We start from the raw sequence: 13,494 nt of genomic DNA on the forward strand, positions 1-13,494 counted from the left end.
GGTGCTCACTCTGCTCCCCGGATTCGAACCTGTGACCTTTCGGTCTGCAAGTTCAGCACCTCAGCGCTTTAACACACTGTGACACTGGGGGTTCCTCTGTAATCATTACTTTTCAAAAAATGGGGAATGCAAAAGTACTACAGCAGTGAGTTTGGGAACTATGATATTGGGCGATGGGTGGGAGTACTTTAACTGCTTAACTTCCCTATAGCCATAGTTCTAGTCATTTTATGTCTGCCCATCAGAATGAGAAGAGCTCTGGATGAAAAGCAAGAAATGGCCTCTTTTCCCCAGATTGCTTCAATAACAACCACAAACGGCACAAGCCGAAAGCTCCTTTCAGGCACTGGTAGGAAGTTCCTGTCTTGATTAGGCAATTTCATGCTACAGTAGAGTCTTACTAATCCAAGCCTCGCTTATCCAAGCCTCTGGATAATCCAAGCCATTTTTGTAATCAACATTTTCAATATATCGTGATATTCTGGTGCTAAATTCGTAAATACAGTAATTACAACATAACATTACTGCGTATTGAACTACTTTTTATGTCAAATTTGTTGTGTAACATGATATTTTGGTGCTTAATTTGTAAAATCATAACCTAATTTGATGTTTAATAGGCTTTTCCATAATCCCTCCTTATTATCCAAGATATTCGCTTATCCAAGCTTCTGCTGGCCCGTTTAGCTTGGATTAGTGAGACTCTACTGTATTTGTAAACTTTCATTTATCCTTTTGCAAATGTGGAGTCAAAATGCAAAATTTAGCTTGCTGCTTTTTAAATAAGAAATATCCCTCCTATGCAAAATTCACCAACCGAGGAAAGGCCTTTAATTGCAAAATACATCTTTCTTTTTTTATTAGTCAAAATCATCATCTATTTTGCAGTACAGCCCAGTCTTGTAAAGTAGCAGCTTATGCGAGCTTGTGAATGAGAGATATCCCTCTTACTTGCAGAATACACAAAACAGGGAAAGGATGCTAAATGGAAAATGCATATTTCCATATTTATTATTATTTTAGGCGTTTAAAGGGACAGTTTTTGTGAACATGTGGAATATTTATTTACCAAGCTCCAGTCCCCCCAGTCTCATGAGATTTCAAATTTTCAGAATTGCATAATTCCTCTGGAATTCAATAAGATTCAGCATTATCCATAGCTACCTGTTTCCACTGTAACACATCTGCTATGGGTACAGGGGTCATATTGTATTTCCACATTGCAAATTTGTAAATGTGAACACAATGAAAATTGTTGTGACCTGCTAGTGGAGTGTGCCATAAATTAATATCTGAATAGCTACTGTAGTAAAACAGAGCTGACAACACAAAATCCCAACACAGTTCCCCAACACCAGGTGATCCAAAAAGTTCTCACCAACTTATTGAAAAAATTGTTTTAGTTTATAAATCTCCATATTCACAAGTGTATATATAAAGCAACACTGCCAAAATGGTAAGCATACAAAACAAAACAACCCAACACTCCTAAAGAGGAAAGTAGCACAAGACACGTCACTTGACATATTTTGGATTCGCCATTACATATCTTTTACAATATTCTTTGGTATGCTGCCTTTAAAGCTGAACCATTAATGCCCTCACAGTGCCATAACAAGTGTACTTTGAATTATTAAAGATTATGCTGAGGATCTGGCTTGACACATTCCAGGAAATTAGTTATTTCATTAATTAGCTAAGAGAAAAATATATAAGACAACTTCTGATTATTTTATGCCAATGTAAGAAGTTATGGTATTATTGTATTGTGAAGCCTATGGTGTTGGGGGAAACTTTAATAATTAATTGTACGAGTATTGTGGTGGTTGTTGGTAAACAAATATATAAGGCCGGTTCCACACAACTCTATAAAATCCACATTGAACTGGATTATATGGCAGTGTGGACTCAGATAACCCATTTCAAAGCAGATATTGTGGATTATCTGCCTTGATATTCTGAATTATATATCTGTGTGGAAGGACGCTTAGTGACTGATCAAACCAAAACATATACATCTGTACATAATCTGTTACTCTATCATGCTTGAGTATCACTTCCAGATATTTGCTATTCATTTTGTCCATCCCTACTTTAACTTAATGTTTAACATGGTCAGTACTTCCTCATAGAGAAAAACCCTGTCAATGAAATGAAAAGGTTATCCCTGATATTTTCAAGATTATTATCTACATTCACAATCCTCTAAACAAAAATATGGATTTTTTTTTTTTGCAAAACTTAACTTTCTAAAACAACAGCAAATCCCTTCTTTCATTGAGGTCCTATCTACAATGCCATATAATGCAGTTTCAGAATACAGATTAACTGCATTGGGCTGGATTATATGATGCCATAAAATCCAGTTCAATACAGTTAAACTGCATTCTGAAACTGCATTATATGGCAGTGTGGATGGGGGCCTGAGGGATCTCCTTTACTTCCAAATATGACTTTTACTACTTTAAGGAACACTTCCTAGATAATATACCATTACATGACAATGCATGGGGCAGACAATTTAACACCAAAAGTACAAACTATCAAATATGACACATTACATGGTATTTTATGTTTATAAAGCAAACGTTATTCAGTGGATTGCTGGAGTTTGGTTCCAAGACCCCAGTGGATACCAAAATTTAAGGGCTCTTCCACACAGCCCTATAACCCAGAATATCAAGGCAGAAAATTCCACAATATCTGCTTTGAACTGAGTTGTCTGAGTCCACACTGCTATATATTTCAGTTTTATTCAGCTGTGTGGAAGGGGTTAGGGTCCCATTAAATGCAATGTTGTAGTGAAATGGTGTCCCTTATATAAAATGATCAATGTGATTTTTTTCAGGATGTGTGTTAATTTTGAATTGTGGATGGTTGAATCCATGTATATAGAATCCTTGGCTTTGGACGGCCAAATGTACTGTATACATAAAAATGCATTGCATATAGAACAGCCTTTAACACTGGCAGGATCTACACTGCTAAATAATGTAGTGTAGACCTAGGCCCCTTTCCTCACACATATATAAAATCCACACTGAACTGGATAATATGGCAGTGTGGACTCAGATTATCCAGTTCCAAGCAGATAATGTGGATTATCTGCCTTCATATTCTGGGTTATATGGCTATGTGGAAGGGCCTCCATATAATGCAGTTCAAACTGAATTATATGGCATTGTAGATGGGGACTTAGGGCCCTATATCCCAGAATATCGGCAGAAAATCCCATGATATCTGGTTTGAACAGAGTTATCTGAGTCCACACTGCCATATATATACATTGCAGTTCAAAGCAGATATTGTGGGATTTTCCGGATTATATGGCTGTCTAGAAGGACCCTGAGGCTCCATCTACACTGACCATATAATGCAGTTTCAGAATGCAGTTTAACTACATTGAACTGCATTATATGGCCATGTAGAGTCAGAAAATCTAGTTAAACTACATTCTGAAACTGCATTATATGGCAGTGTAGATGGGGCCTTAGGGCCCTTCTACACAGCCCTATAACCCAGAATATCAAGGCAGAAAATCACACAATATCTGCTTTGAAAATGGGTTATCTGAGTCCACACTACCATATATCCCAGTTCAAAGCAGATAATGTGAGATTTTATTCAGCTGTGTAGAATGTGGCCTTAGTTTCTGGTCTGAGAACTGTCCAGCTGAATAAAATCCCACATTATCTGCTTTGAACTAGAATATATGGCAGTGGGGACTCAGATAACTCAGTTCAAAGCAGATTTTGTGGGATTTTCTGCCTTGATATTCTAGGATATAGGGCTGTGCAGAAGGGCCCTAAGAAGTCATCCTTCCTAAATGTATATGTTCAGAGGCTACTCTGATTTAGGAGTGAGCGAAAAGGTACTCTGCCCTTGTTTAGAGGAGTGTTGCCTTTATCGTGTCACATGTTTTACGGGAGAAAGAAATAGAGCTATGGAAGAACTCCTGGAAAAAAAATGCAGTGTTTCTGTCAATTTAAGTGGATTTCAAGGATCGCTGCTGCAGCCGCAGCCTGGATCCTGTTGCTAGGCAACCCATTCCCAAGCTAAGTCTGCAGTGAACTGAGGTATATATGCCTTTAAGGTGAGACAATGCATTTTCATCTCCAGCACATTGAGGATGCTGGACATTCCTTAGGCTATAAAACCTGACTTCCAAATAATCCTGTTTTCTATTTTTTCCTAGGTCACCAAAGGTTTTGGCATTGGGAATGATGGTGCATCAGGATGCATGCATTGCTTAACATTTTAGGGTGCATCTACACCAGGCGTAGGCAAACTTGGGATCTCTGGGTGTTTTGGACTTCAACTCCCACCATTCCTAACAGCCTCAGGCCCCTTCCTTTCCCCCCTCAGCCGCTTAAGCGGCTGAGGGGGGAAAGGAAGGGGCCTGAGGCTGTTAGGAATGGTGGGAGTTGAAGTCCAAAACACCCAGAGATCCCAAGTTTGCCCACCCCTGATCTACACTGTAGAACCAATGCAGTTTGATCCCACCTGAACTGCCATGGCTCAATGCTATGGAACAATGGAAGTTGTAGCTTTACAATACATTTATTCTTCTCTGTCAAGGAGTGCTGGTGCCTCACCAAACTACAAATCCCAGGATTCCATAGCAGTGAGCCACTGCAGTTCAAGTGGGGTCAAACTGCAATAATTCTACAGTGTAGATGCACCCTTAGAACTTCCCGTGCTGTTTTCTATTTAAGGTTTTCAGAGAGAAAAAACGGTAGCATCAGTGCCAAAAGAAAGCAATAAACAAAACAAAAAAAACCCCACGAAGCTGAGAGAAGAAAAGGAACACGCGCTTTGTGCACAAACTCTAAATATTGCATGTTACAAAACAGCTTAACATTAAAAGCTATTCACCAATCCCATTATGTTCTAAACCTCTGCTATGGAACAATTACCTTGAAACCAAAGTACCTATAGCTGAAAAGCTAAGACAATTCTCTCCAGACACAAAAGCACAGGGATGCTTGCTTTCTCTAAGAGGTGGCCTCCACCTACTGTTCTCTGTCACATAGGCTGCAGTTCAAATGAGATTTTCTATAGACTTTAATCCCATAACTACTACTAGCTTGTTTCAGGCCCCTTCTAGGGCCCTTCCACACAGCCCTGTATCCCAGGATATCAAGGCAGAAATCCTCACAATATCTGCTTTGAACTGGAATATATGGCAGTGTGGTCTCAGATGACCCAGTTCAAAGCAGATATTGTGGGATTTTCTGCCTTGATATTCTGGGTTATATCTGCTTTGAGCTGGGTTATCTGAGTTCACACTGCCATATATTCCAGCTCAAAGCAGAAAATGTGGAATTATATTCAGTTGTGTGGAGGGGGTCTGAAATATTGGGGAGTATGATCTCAGCCACCTTCACAATCTCAGGACATTACCACACAAGGCACATAACATGAGCTGCGGCCTCCCCAACCATGAATTGAATTGTTTCCATCACACAGCATTGTCCTATATTCATTCCAGTCCAGTCTACAGTTCATCTGTAACCAGTTCTTTTCCAAAAATGGGGAAACCCTGTTTTAAGTCCGATAAAGTGTATTGATTATGTTCAAAGTGTTTTCAGTAAATCCCAAAGCACTTCACCAGTGAGTTTGGAAACTGTGATGGGTCATTGTAAGCATCACTTTGGACTGCTTCACTTCCCCGTGGTCATCAAAACTAGAGGAGCTCTGGCTATAACACCGTAACTATACTATTTGCTGCTGGACAACCCCTCTGTTGCAGCAGCTCCACTGGCTGCCAGTCTGTTTCCGGGAACAATTTAAAGTGCCCAGTATAACCTTTAAAGTCCTAGACGGCTCATGTCCAGGCTATTTGGCTGACCGCATCCCCTTGTATGAACCTGCCCAGGCCCTGAGATCTCCAGGAGAGGCCCTTCTCTTGGTCCAACCTACATCTCCAGCTCAGTTGGTGGGAACAAGGGAGCAGGCCTTCCTTCTCGGTGGCTGCCCCTCACTCTGGAATTCTCTGCCCAGGAAAGCTAGAATGGACGCTTCCTGCTTTCAGCAGGCTAAAACCTTTTTATTCAGACGGGCTTTTAAAGATGAAGGTTTTTAAGATCAATTCAGGGGGTGCTGTGGTTCTTAATTTTAAATATGTTTTAATGGCTTTTAACTGGGAATTTTTAAAATACTGTTTATATTTAACCCTGTGTTATTGTTTGCATATATGTATGTTGTATGTTGATGCATTTATGTTAAGCTGCTTTGAGTCTCCTGCAGGAGAGATAAAGTGGGGTATAATAATAATAATAATAATAATAATAATAATAACAACAACAACAACAACAACACGCCTAAAGACCTTGACCAGCACTTAAAAACAATTGGCACTGAAAAAATTATTTATTTTACAGTATTTATATTCTGCCCATCTCACCCTAAAGGGGACACAGGGCAGATCACATTGCACACATATAAGGCAAACATTCAATGCCATAACATAGAACAGAGACAGACGCAGGCACGGGCTGGCCTCGAACTCATGAACTCTTAGTCAGAGTGATTTGTTGCAGCTGGCTGCTAACCAGCCTGCGCCACAGCCCGGCCTGTCAGCTGGAAAAGGCCACTCTACTTGGATCTGCACACATTATTTGCCGATACATCACATAGTCCTAGATACTTGGGAAGCGTCCGACACATGATCCAATACAACATATTGATCTCGTTTGCTGTGTACTAATCTTGTTGTGTATCAAATAATAACAATAATACTGCTGAAACCCAAGATAGCATTGCAATCTTTTTAAAGCCTCATGTCATAATATTTTTGGTCAGTGTTCCTGTAATGCATTTAACCCCAGGAGGACCTGGAAGGCCTCATCCACTTTTCTAACAAAAAGGTGTACTAATTATTTCATAGTCATTCTGTTATTCTAAATCAAGGGTTCTTAGCCAGGGGTCTCTAAGGGGTTTGTGGAAAGATTTCAGGGGAGTCCGTGAGGTTCATTTAAAAAACAAAACAAAAAAACAACCCTATGTATTGTCTCTATTAAATGCAATTTTGAAGAATCCTAAAATTTAATTTAAAGACATGCTGATGTAGAGTGTCCTAAAACTATCTGCTACTACATTCAGAGAAGGGGTCGGTGGTTTCACCTGACTGGCAAAGTGTCCATGGAACATAAAAGGTTAAGAACCCTTGTTCTAAATATCCTTTCCTACAACAAAAATGTGATTCTTTCAAATAAGTGAGGAGTTACACCCACAAAAGCAAATTCTATCTTACTTTAGTCATTAAAAGTTTTAACATTACACATTCTGAGTATTTATTTATTTCAATTTAATCAGAGCTCAGAACAAGAGAAAACCTGTCTCCTTCTTCAACATATTATAAAATCAGAAGCATTGTAAAGCATGTAAGGATGGCAACAAGGATATGGGAGGAGGATATTAAGAGGAGTTATATTGATTGTGTACTTATACAGTATCTGCTACCTAAAGGACTGTCCTCACTTCAAAACACCATGAGGTTCTTAAATTACCTACTTTAACTACTGTTTCTTTGCTGATTTTTTTTACTGTACATGCCAAAGAGTACTTTTAATGTATACTGACTTTTATTTCTGTTCTTCAGGAGTGACTCCCTTCTCCTTTTTCTCTACAAACTTACGTGGAATCATTGTCCTTTTCTTTCTTCCGTATTCCAAAGGCCTTCCTTGTACGTTTTTTCAGTCCTGTAGAGACAAAATCAAAACACACATTTGGATAAATATGGTGATTTTTAAAATCTGTCATAACCTAGTTAAAAAACTGATCTAGAAAGTGTAATAAGCAAAAAATAAGCAAATAAATTATATTAAATTATATTATATTAATTATTTAAATAAGCAAAAAAAATATTATGGCAAATGAAACATGTTTGATAGTGTTGTAATTTGCTAAAATGTAGAAAACAATTTTAGATGTGGAACAATTTTAGACACACAACAAGCATTTTAAATACTTTAGAGAAACAGCCCATATAGTGTCAACCCTAACAAGAACATTCTACAAATCCGCGATGGTTAAACAACAACAACAAATCATTCAAAGGAAAGGTAGTTTTGACATCATACATTTCTTTGAATTCATTTCCCTCTTACTGTCTAAAGAAGACTTGTGAAGTTGTATATACAGTATTACAAAAATGTCAGACTCTGTTGCTAAAGCTATACCTGCTTATTTCATTCCTGGAAGCCAAGCTAATCAACTGCTGCAAAAATACACCCACATTTTCTGCTCCTATCTCTACTCAGCCTCTGCAGCTCTAACATCCGGTGCGGTGAAAGGGTATCATCAGCACAATTCATACCATAGCCAAGTAATAATCTGATGTCATAAGCACTATTTATAAAAAGGTTGCTTAGTCAGACTACTCTATTGCAAAAGCTACAAATGAAATGCATACCTTGAGCAGTCCTTCCTATCTCAGTCTGAACTACTTCACTTATTGGCTCCCTAATATTCAATAAAGGTTTCTGTAAACATAAGATTGTCACATTCACACACTACATTCATAGATGAAATGGCTAAAATGCACACATATTGGGAATATAAAGCATGAGACAGCATTTTGCATATTAACCATTTTTTCACTGCATTTCAGACTCAGCATGCAATATAATCCCATGCCAGATTCATACCTGATGCCTAACGGCACAACATCTGTCTTTCATATACTTTAATTAATCAGACATAAATGGGGATTCTTAACCTTACAGCAGGAAGGCACTATTTCATCTTAGAGAACAACTGAGCATGGAGTGAATAATCTGGTTTAACAATTAAGGAGATCTCATTTTGAAGGTAAATCCATGAAGTAAAGAATGCTATTCATCTAAAAACCCTCTTGATGTTGGACTACAACTTCCATTAACTTTCATTTACCCTCATCCTCCATGACCACTAGCCAGGAATACTGCAATCTGATATGTCTGGAAGGGGGAACTAAAGCAGTATTTTAAAGTACAGTAGAGTCTCACTTATCCAACACTCGCTTATCCAACGTTCTGGATTATCCAACGCATTTTTGTAGTCAATGTTTTCAATACATCATGATATTTTGGTGCTAAATTCATAAATACAGTAATTCCTACATAGTATTACTGCATGTTGAACTACTTTTTCTGTCAAATTTGTTGTATAACATGATGTTTTGGTGCTTAATTTGTAAAATCATAACCTAATTTGATGTTTAATAGGCTTTTCCTTAATGCCTCCTTATTATCCAACATATTCGTTTATCCAACATTCTGACGGCCCGTTTATGTTGGATAAGTGAGACTCTACTGTACTAACATTCTACAGAGAAAACAATAGTTATTAAAAGTTAGAATGATATCACCCAATATGTTCACTTTCCTTCAAAAACATGCAGGAACATTATGCTTCTCTCTTGATGCCCTGGAACTATATTATACAAGCACACAAAGAATATATCAGGTGTTGCCATTTTCTCCAAGGTTCTGACCTTTTGATCTGGAGTTGGCAGCCTAAGAGGCTAAGCATACCATTGCTTTGGACAGAGCAAAATCTGGCTGTCTTTTTTTAATGCACCTCAAGCATCTTCAAACTGGTTTCCAGACAGAACTATTGCTTTTTTTATCCGTTTTCACAATTATGGATACTTTAATGCTAAGAAACATAGCACCCATTTTTAGTAAAGAAAATTATCTTTGAAAGTATCTGTAACACTACGAAAATGCTCAGGAATCTATCTCTAGATACAGTTGCATGTGCAACTACATCCAAACAGAAAGTACGTATAAGCTATTGCCCTGCAAATAGGAAGTGACATTTAACTATAAGGGAATGATCACCTTTGGGAATTGAGACACTGAAGGTAAGGCAGTAATGCATAACGACATGAAGCATACAGCAGCTGCCTCACTTGACAGTAAAAAAAGTACAAAAATAATTAACTATAAAATAAGTCCACAGTACCTATGCAGAACAGTGCCTTATGCATACATAAAGTATCACTAAAAAGTCAATAATGCTTAGAACCAGAAGTATTTTGGATTTCTTAAGATTTTAGAATAGCAATATTTGCATTGACGTATACAGCTATTCCAATGAGATAACTCGTAGATGAGGATCCAAATCTAAAAATGAAATCATCCCTCTACATTTACAGTTTTGGTTTTTGGGGGTTTGATTATTCACAAGTTTGATTAAAAATGTCCACTAGGAATCTAAATCAACAAGATTTTAAAGTCAAGTTCCTCTGGTCATGCTGGAAGAACTAGACATTTCTAGGAATCTCTGGAATAGATCCTCTAATGTAGTGGTTCCCAAACTTATTTGGCCTACCGCCCCCTTTCCAGAAAAAATATTACTCAGCGCCCCTTGAAAAGGAGGCGTGGCTTAGAGGGGTGGGCGTGGCTCTTGCTTAAGAGGGCGTGGCTGAACCTCTCCCCTAGTCCAAGATGCAGGGCTGAGAGGGGGAGAAGGAGGTGGGCGGGGCCACAAATGGGCAGCCAGGACTGGGATAGATGGAGTTATGAGTTCTAAGGGAGGGCTGAGCTTCTATTCCTGTCCAGGACACAGGGGGCGGGGCTAGAGGAGGGGCAGAGCCTCTTCTCAAGTGCCTGACAGGGCTGAACCTCTATACCCTGCCCCCTTGTTCTAACAAGCGCCTCAGGGGAGGTATACAGAGGCTCAGCCCTGTCTTGGGTTCTTGGAAGGAGGTCCCGCCCCCTTCCGTAGTTCCGCCCCCTGTGTCTCAACAAGCGCCTCAGGAGAGGTATAGATTCTCAGCCCTGTCTCGGGCTCTTGGGAAGAAGCCACGCCCACTTCTCTAGCTCCGCCCCCTGTGTCCTAACAGGCACCTCAGGTGCTCAGCCCTGTCTCCGGCATTTGGGAAGAGGCCCCGCCCCTCCCCTGGCCCCGCCCCATGTCCTAATAGGTGCCATCACCGCCCCCCCTGGATCACTGCAGCGCCCACCAGGGGGCAGTAGTACCCACATTGGCAATCACTGCTCTAATGCAATTTTATTGTCATCTTCCAGAAGAAATTGACCATAGGATCATGTTGGAAGACTCAGAAATTCCTAGGTACACAAATAGCAATTTACCCATTCATTTTTTTTTTTTACTTTCACTGGGGTCCTGTGCCCTAACACCAGAAAATGTAGTAGGCTGACTGTAGTGTACACATAGCTTGAAAGTAATTGTACACAATATTTTCAAATAATGTGCATGAAACAAAGCTTGTGTACATTCACTCAGACAGCAAAGGTGTCACTATCTCAGCCACCCATGTAGAAAAATTAGAAGTTAGAATTATTTTGACATTCCTGATAAAAGATGGCAATGCCTGTATATTTCACTTGTTATCAGCCAATTCAGCTATCAAAAGGCTAATTGTAGATTAGCAAAATGCTCATTTGGGTAAGAAGAAATAAACAAGATTTTGCCTTATCCCTGAAGGCCTATCAAGCTATCACTGGCAGTGCTGCAGTGAGACAAAACTAGCTGTAACCAATTCCTAGTTGTCATAAAACTGCAGTGAATTTGATGATGAAGGACAGTAAAAGATTAGACCATGAACCAAATGATCAACAATGCCAGACAAAACAAAATGAGAATTAGGATTTATTCTCTGCTCTGGCCCTAGTCATTTTACAAGCTTTCACTGTGGGATGTCCACTCCTGATCTCCCACTTTCTTTCTCAATGAAATCCTTTGCCACTGAAAAAGAGATAGAAGAGTCCTAATAAATAAGCTAATAAATAAACACAACAAAACAAAGGAAACAATCAAGTATCTTTAGATCACATGTCAAACACAAAGCCCATGGGCCAAATCTGGCCTGCCACATCATTTTGTGATTTACAAGGCTTTCAATGCCAGGGAAACATTCTGTACAGTCTTATTCTGTACAGTCTTACAATTACAAATGGCTCTTTTGAAGGCAATCATAAAGCTGATGTGGCCCTTGGTGGGAATGAGTTTGATATCCTGCTTTAGATCAAGCATTTGCTCTTCATCCTGTGAGACCTTAAACACAATGATTCCTGTCATGAATGGTAAATTAATGGTTCATTAAGACAAGATGTATCAGACTATACTATTAGCTCATACAAGATGTTATCAAGATTTTGACCACCTAAATTCTGTTCGGAGAAAAAGGAACTCCAAGAATGGGAAGTGAAAAAACTTTCCTAAATCATATTTAACCTTTTTTTAAAGATCCTAGTCCCTTCCAGAAGTTCTACAAGTGGATTTTTATTCACACAATAATATTAACATTCCCTTGTGTTGTCTTATGCCCCTAAATCTGTTCTAAAGGTCTTGTCATAGACTACTTAATTACATATTTGTTACCTAGAAAATAATAAAAAATAACTGAGATATTAATAAGACGACATGATAAATTGCATTCCATATATCAGTATGGTTTCAGATCTCATAGCAGTGTATTTCTATATGCATTTCCCACCTAGACATCAATGACATCCTGCCCAAAACCCCCCATACATATTTGTATACCAAAAAACCCCCAACACTTTGCACAAAGCTCAAGAGGCTATCCCTGAAACTCCTACATAATTTCACATTGCATCAATACATTATCTGGATAGAAGCTTACTATCCTTAGGAGAGATAATATGAATTATTTTTTCCTGTGTGAATCATGTGAAAGTGGGCAGTATGTGTACAGGCGTACAGAGAGAGAAAGAGAGAGAAAACATAGTTGGACAAATTTACTATAGAAAACTGGACTTCCACAAGGAAACATTTTTGTGCTGCTACCTACTCCACAATACTGAGGACAGTGATTCAGCATAATTCCGTATATCTAATTGTGAGATATCTGAAGTGACATGCTAATACAGCATAAAACACACAGGCCTGCACTAAGAATGTTTTCATTATTACATTATTTTTCCCCAGAGCATTCTTCTATCTCTCTCAATTAGTGACTTTTCATTTTAAACACATCTTTGAATTGCAGTCAACAAGTTACTCTAAAATATTCTGTACCTGTCAGCATTAGCTAAGCCCCATAACAGATTATTATATAAAACATTCCTGACCTGTGTATTTCTCTCAACATGCCAAAGCAATCAATGTGAATGTGCACTTGGTTACACACACTTAGTTCTATCCTTAAAAAGCCTACCAAAAAAGAAAAGAAACCACAACGACAACAAACCCAAACCAGATTCTGAAAACAACATTTGTGCAATCCATCCCCTAAGTATACTGGTCAACTACCGTCAGCTATGAAATGGCAAAATCAAGAGTACTGATGTAACTTTAAAAGTCATTTATCCTTTTCTCATATCAGGAGCTGCACATTTAGAGGGCAGTTCTACACAGACACTTTATCTCATGATGATCTAGAGCAGGGGTCCCCAAACTAAGGCCTGGGGGCCAGATGCGGCCCTCCAAGGTCATTTACCTGGCCCCCGCCCTCATTTATAATATAATATTTTATATCAGTTTTAATAATATAATATATTATATATACATATGATG

The 13,494-nt window shown here is 38.8% G+C and overlaps 1 protein-coding gene across 18 annotated transcripts in view; it reads right to left on the reverse strand.

The window, feature by feature from the left end:
- Positions 1-13,494, reverse strand: part of sgip1 (SH3GL interacting endocytic adaptor 1) — a 169,292-nt gene that overhangs the window by 108,488 nt on the left and 47,310 nt on the right. For all 18 annotated transcript variants that reach the window (XM_062978197.1, XM_062978201.1, XM_062978203.1 and 15 more), the window contains exon 2: positions 7,640-7,703. In XM_062978197.1, coding sequence (XP_062834267.1) covers positions 7,640-7,703 — 64 coding nt within the window. The remainder of the gene's footprint in view (positions 1-7,639; positions 7,704-13,494) is intronic.

This window comes from Anolis carolinensis, chromosome 4 (genome assembly GCF_035594765.1).
Source record: "Anolis carolinensis isolate JA03-04 chromosome 4, rAnoCar3.1.pri, whole genome shotgun sequence".
In the NCBI taxonomy this organism is placed as follows: Eukaryota; Metazoa; Chordata; class Lepidosauria; order Squamata; family Dactyloidae; genus Anolis; species Anolis carolinensis.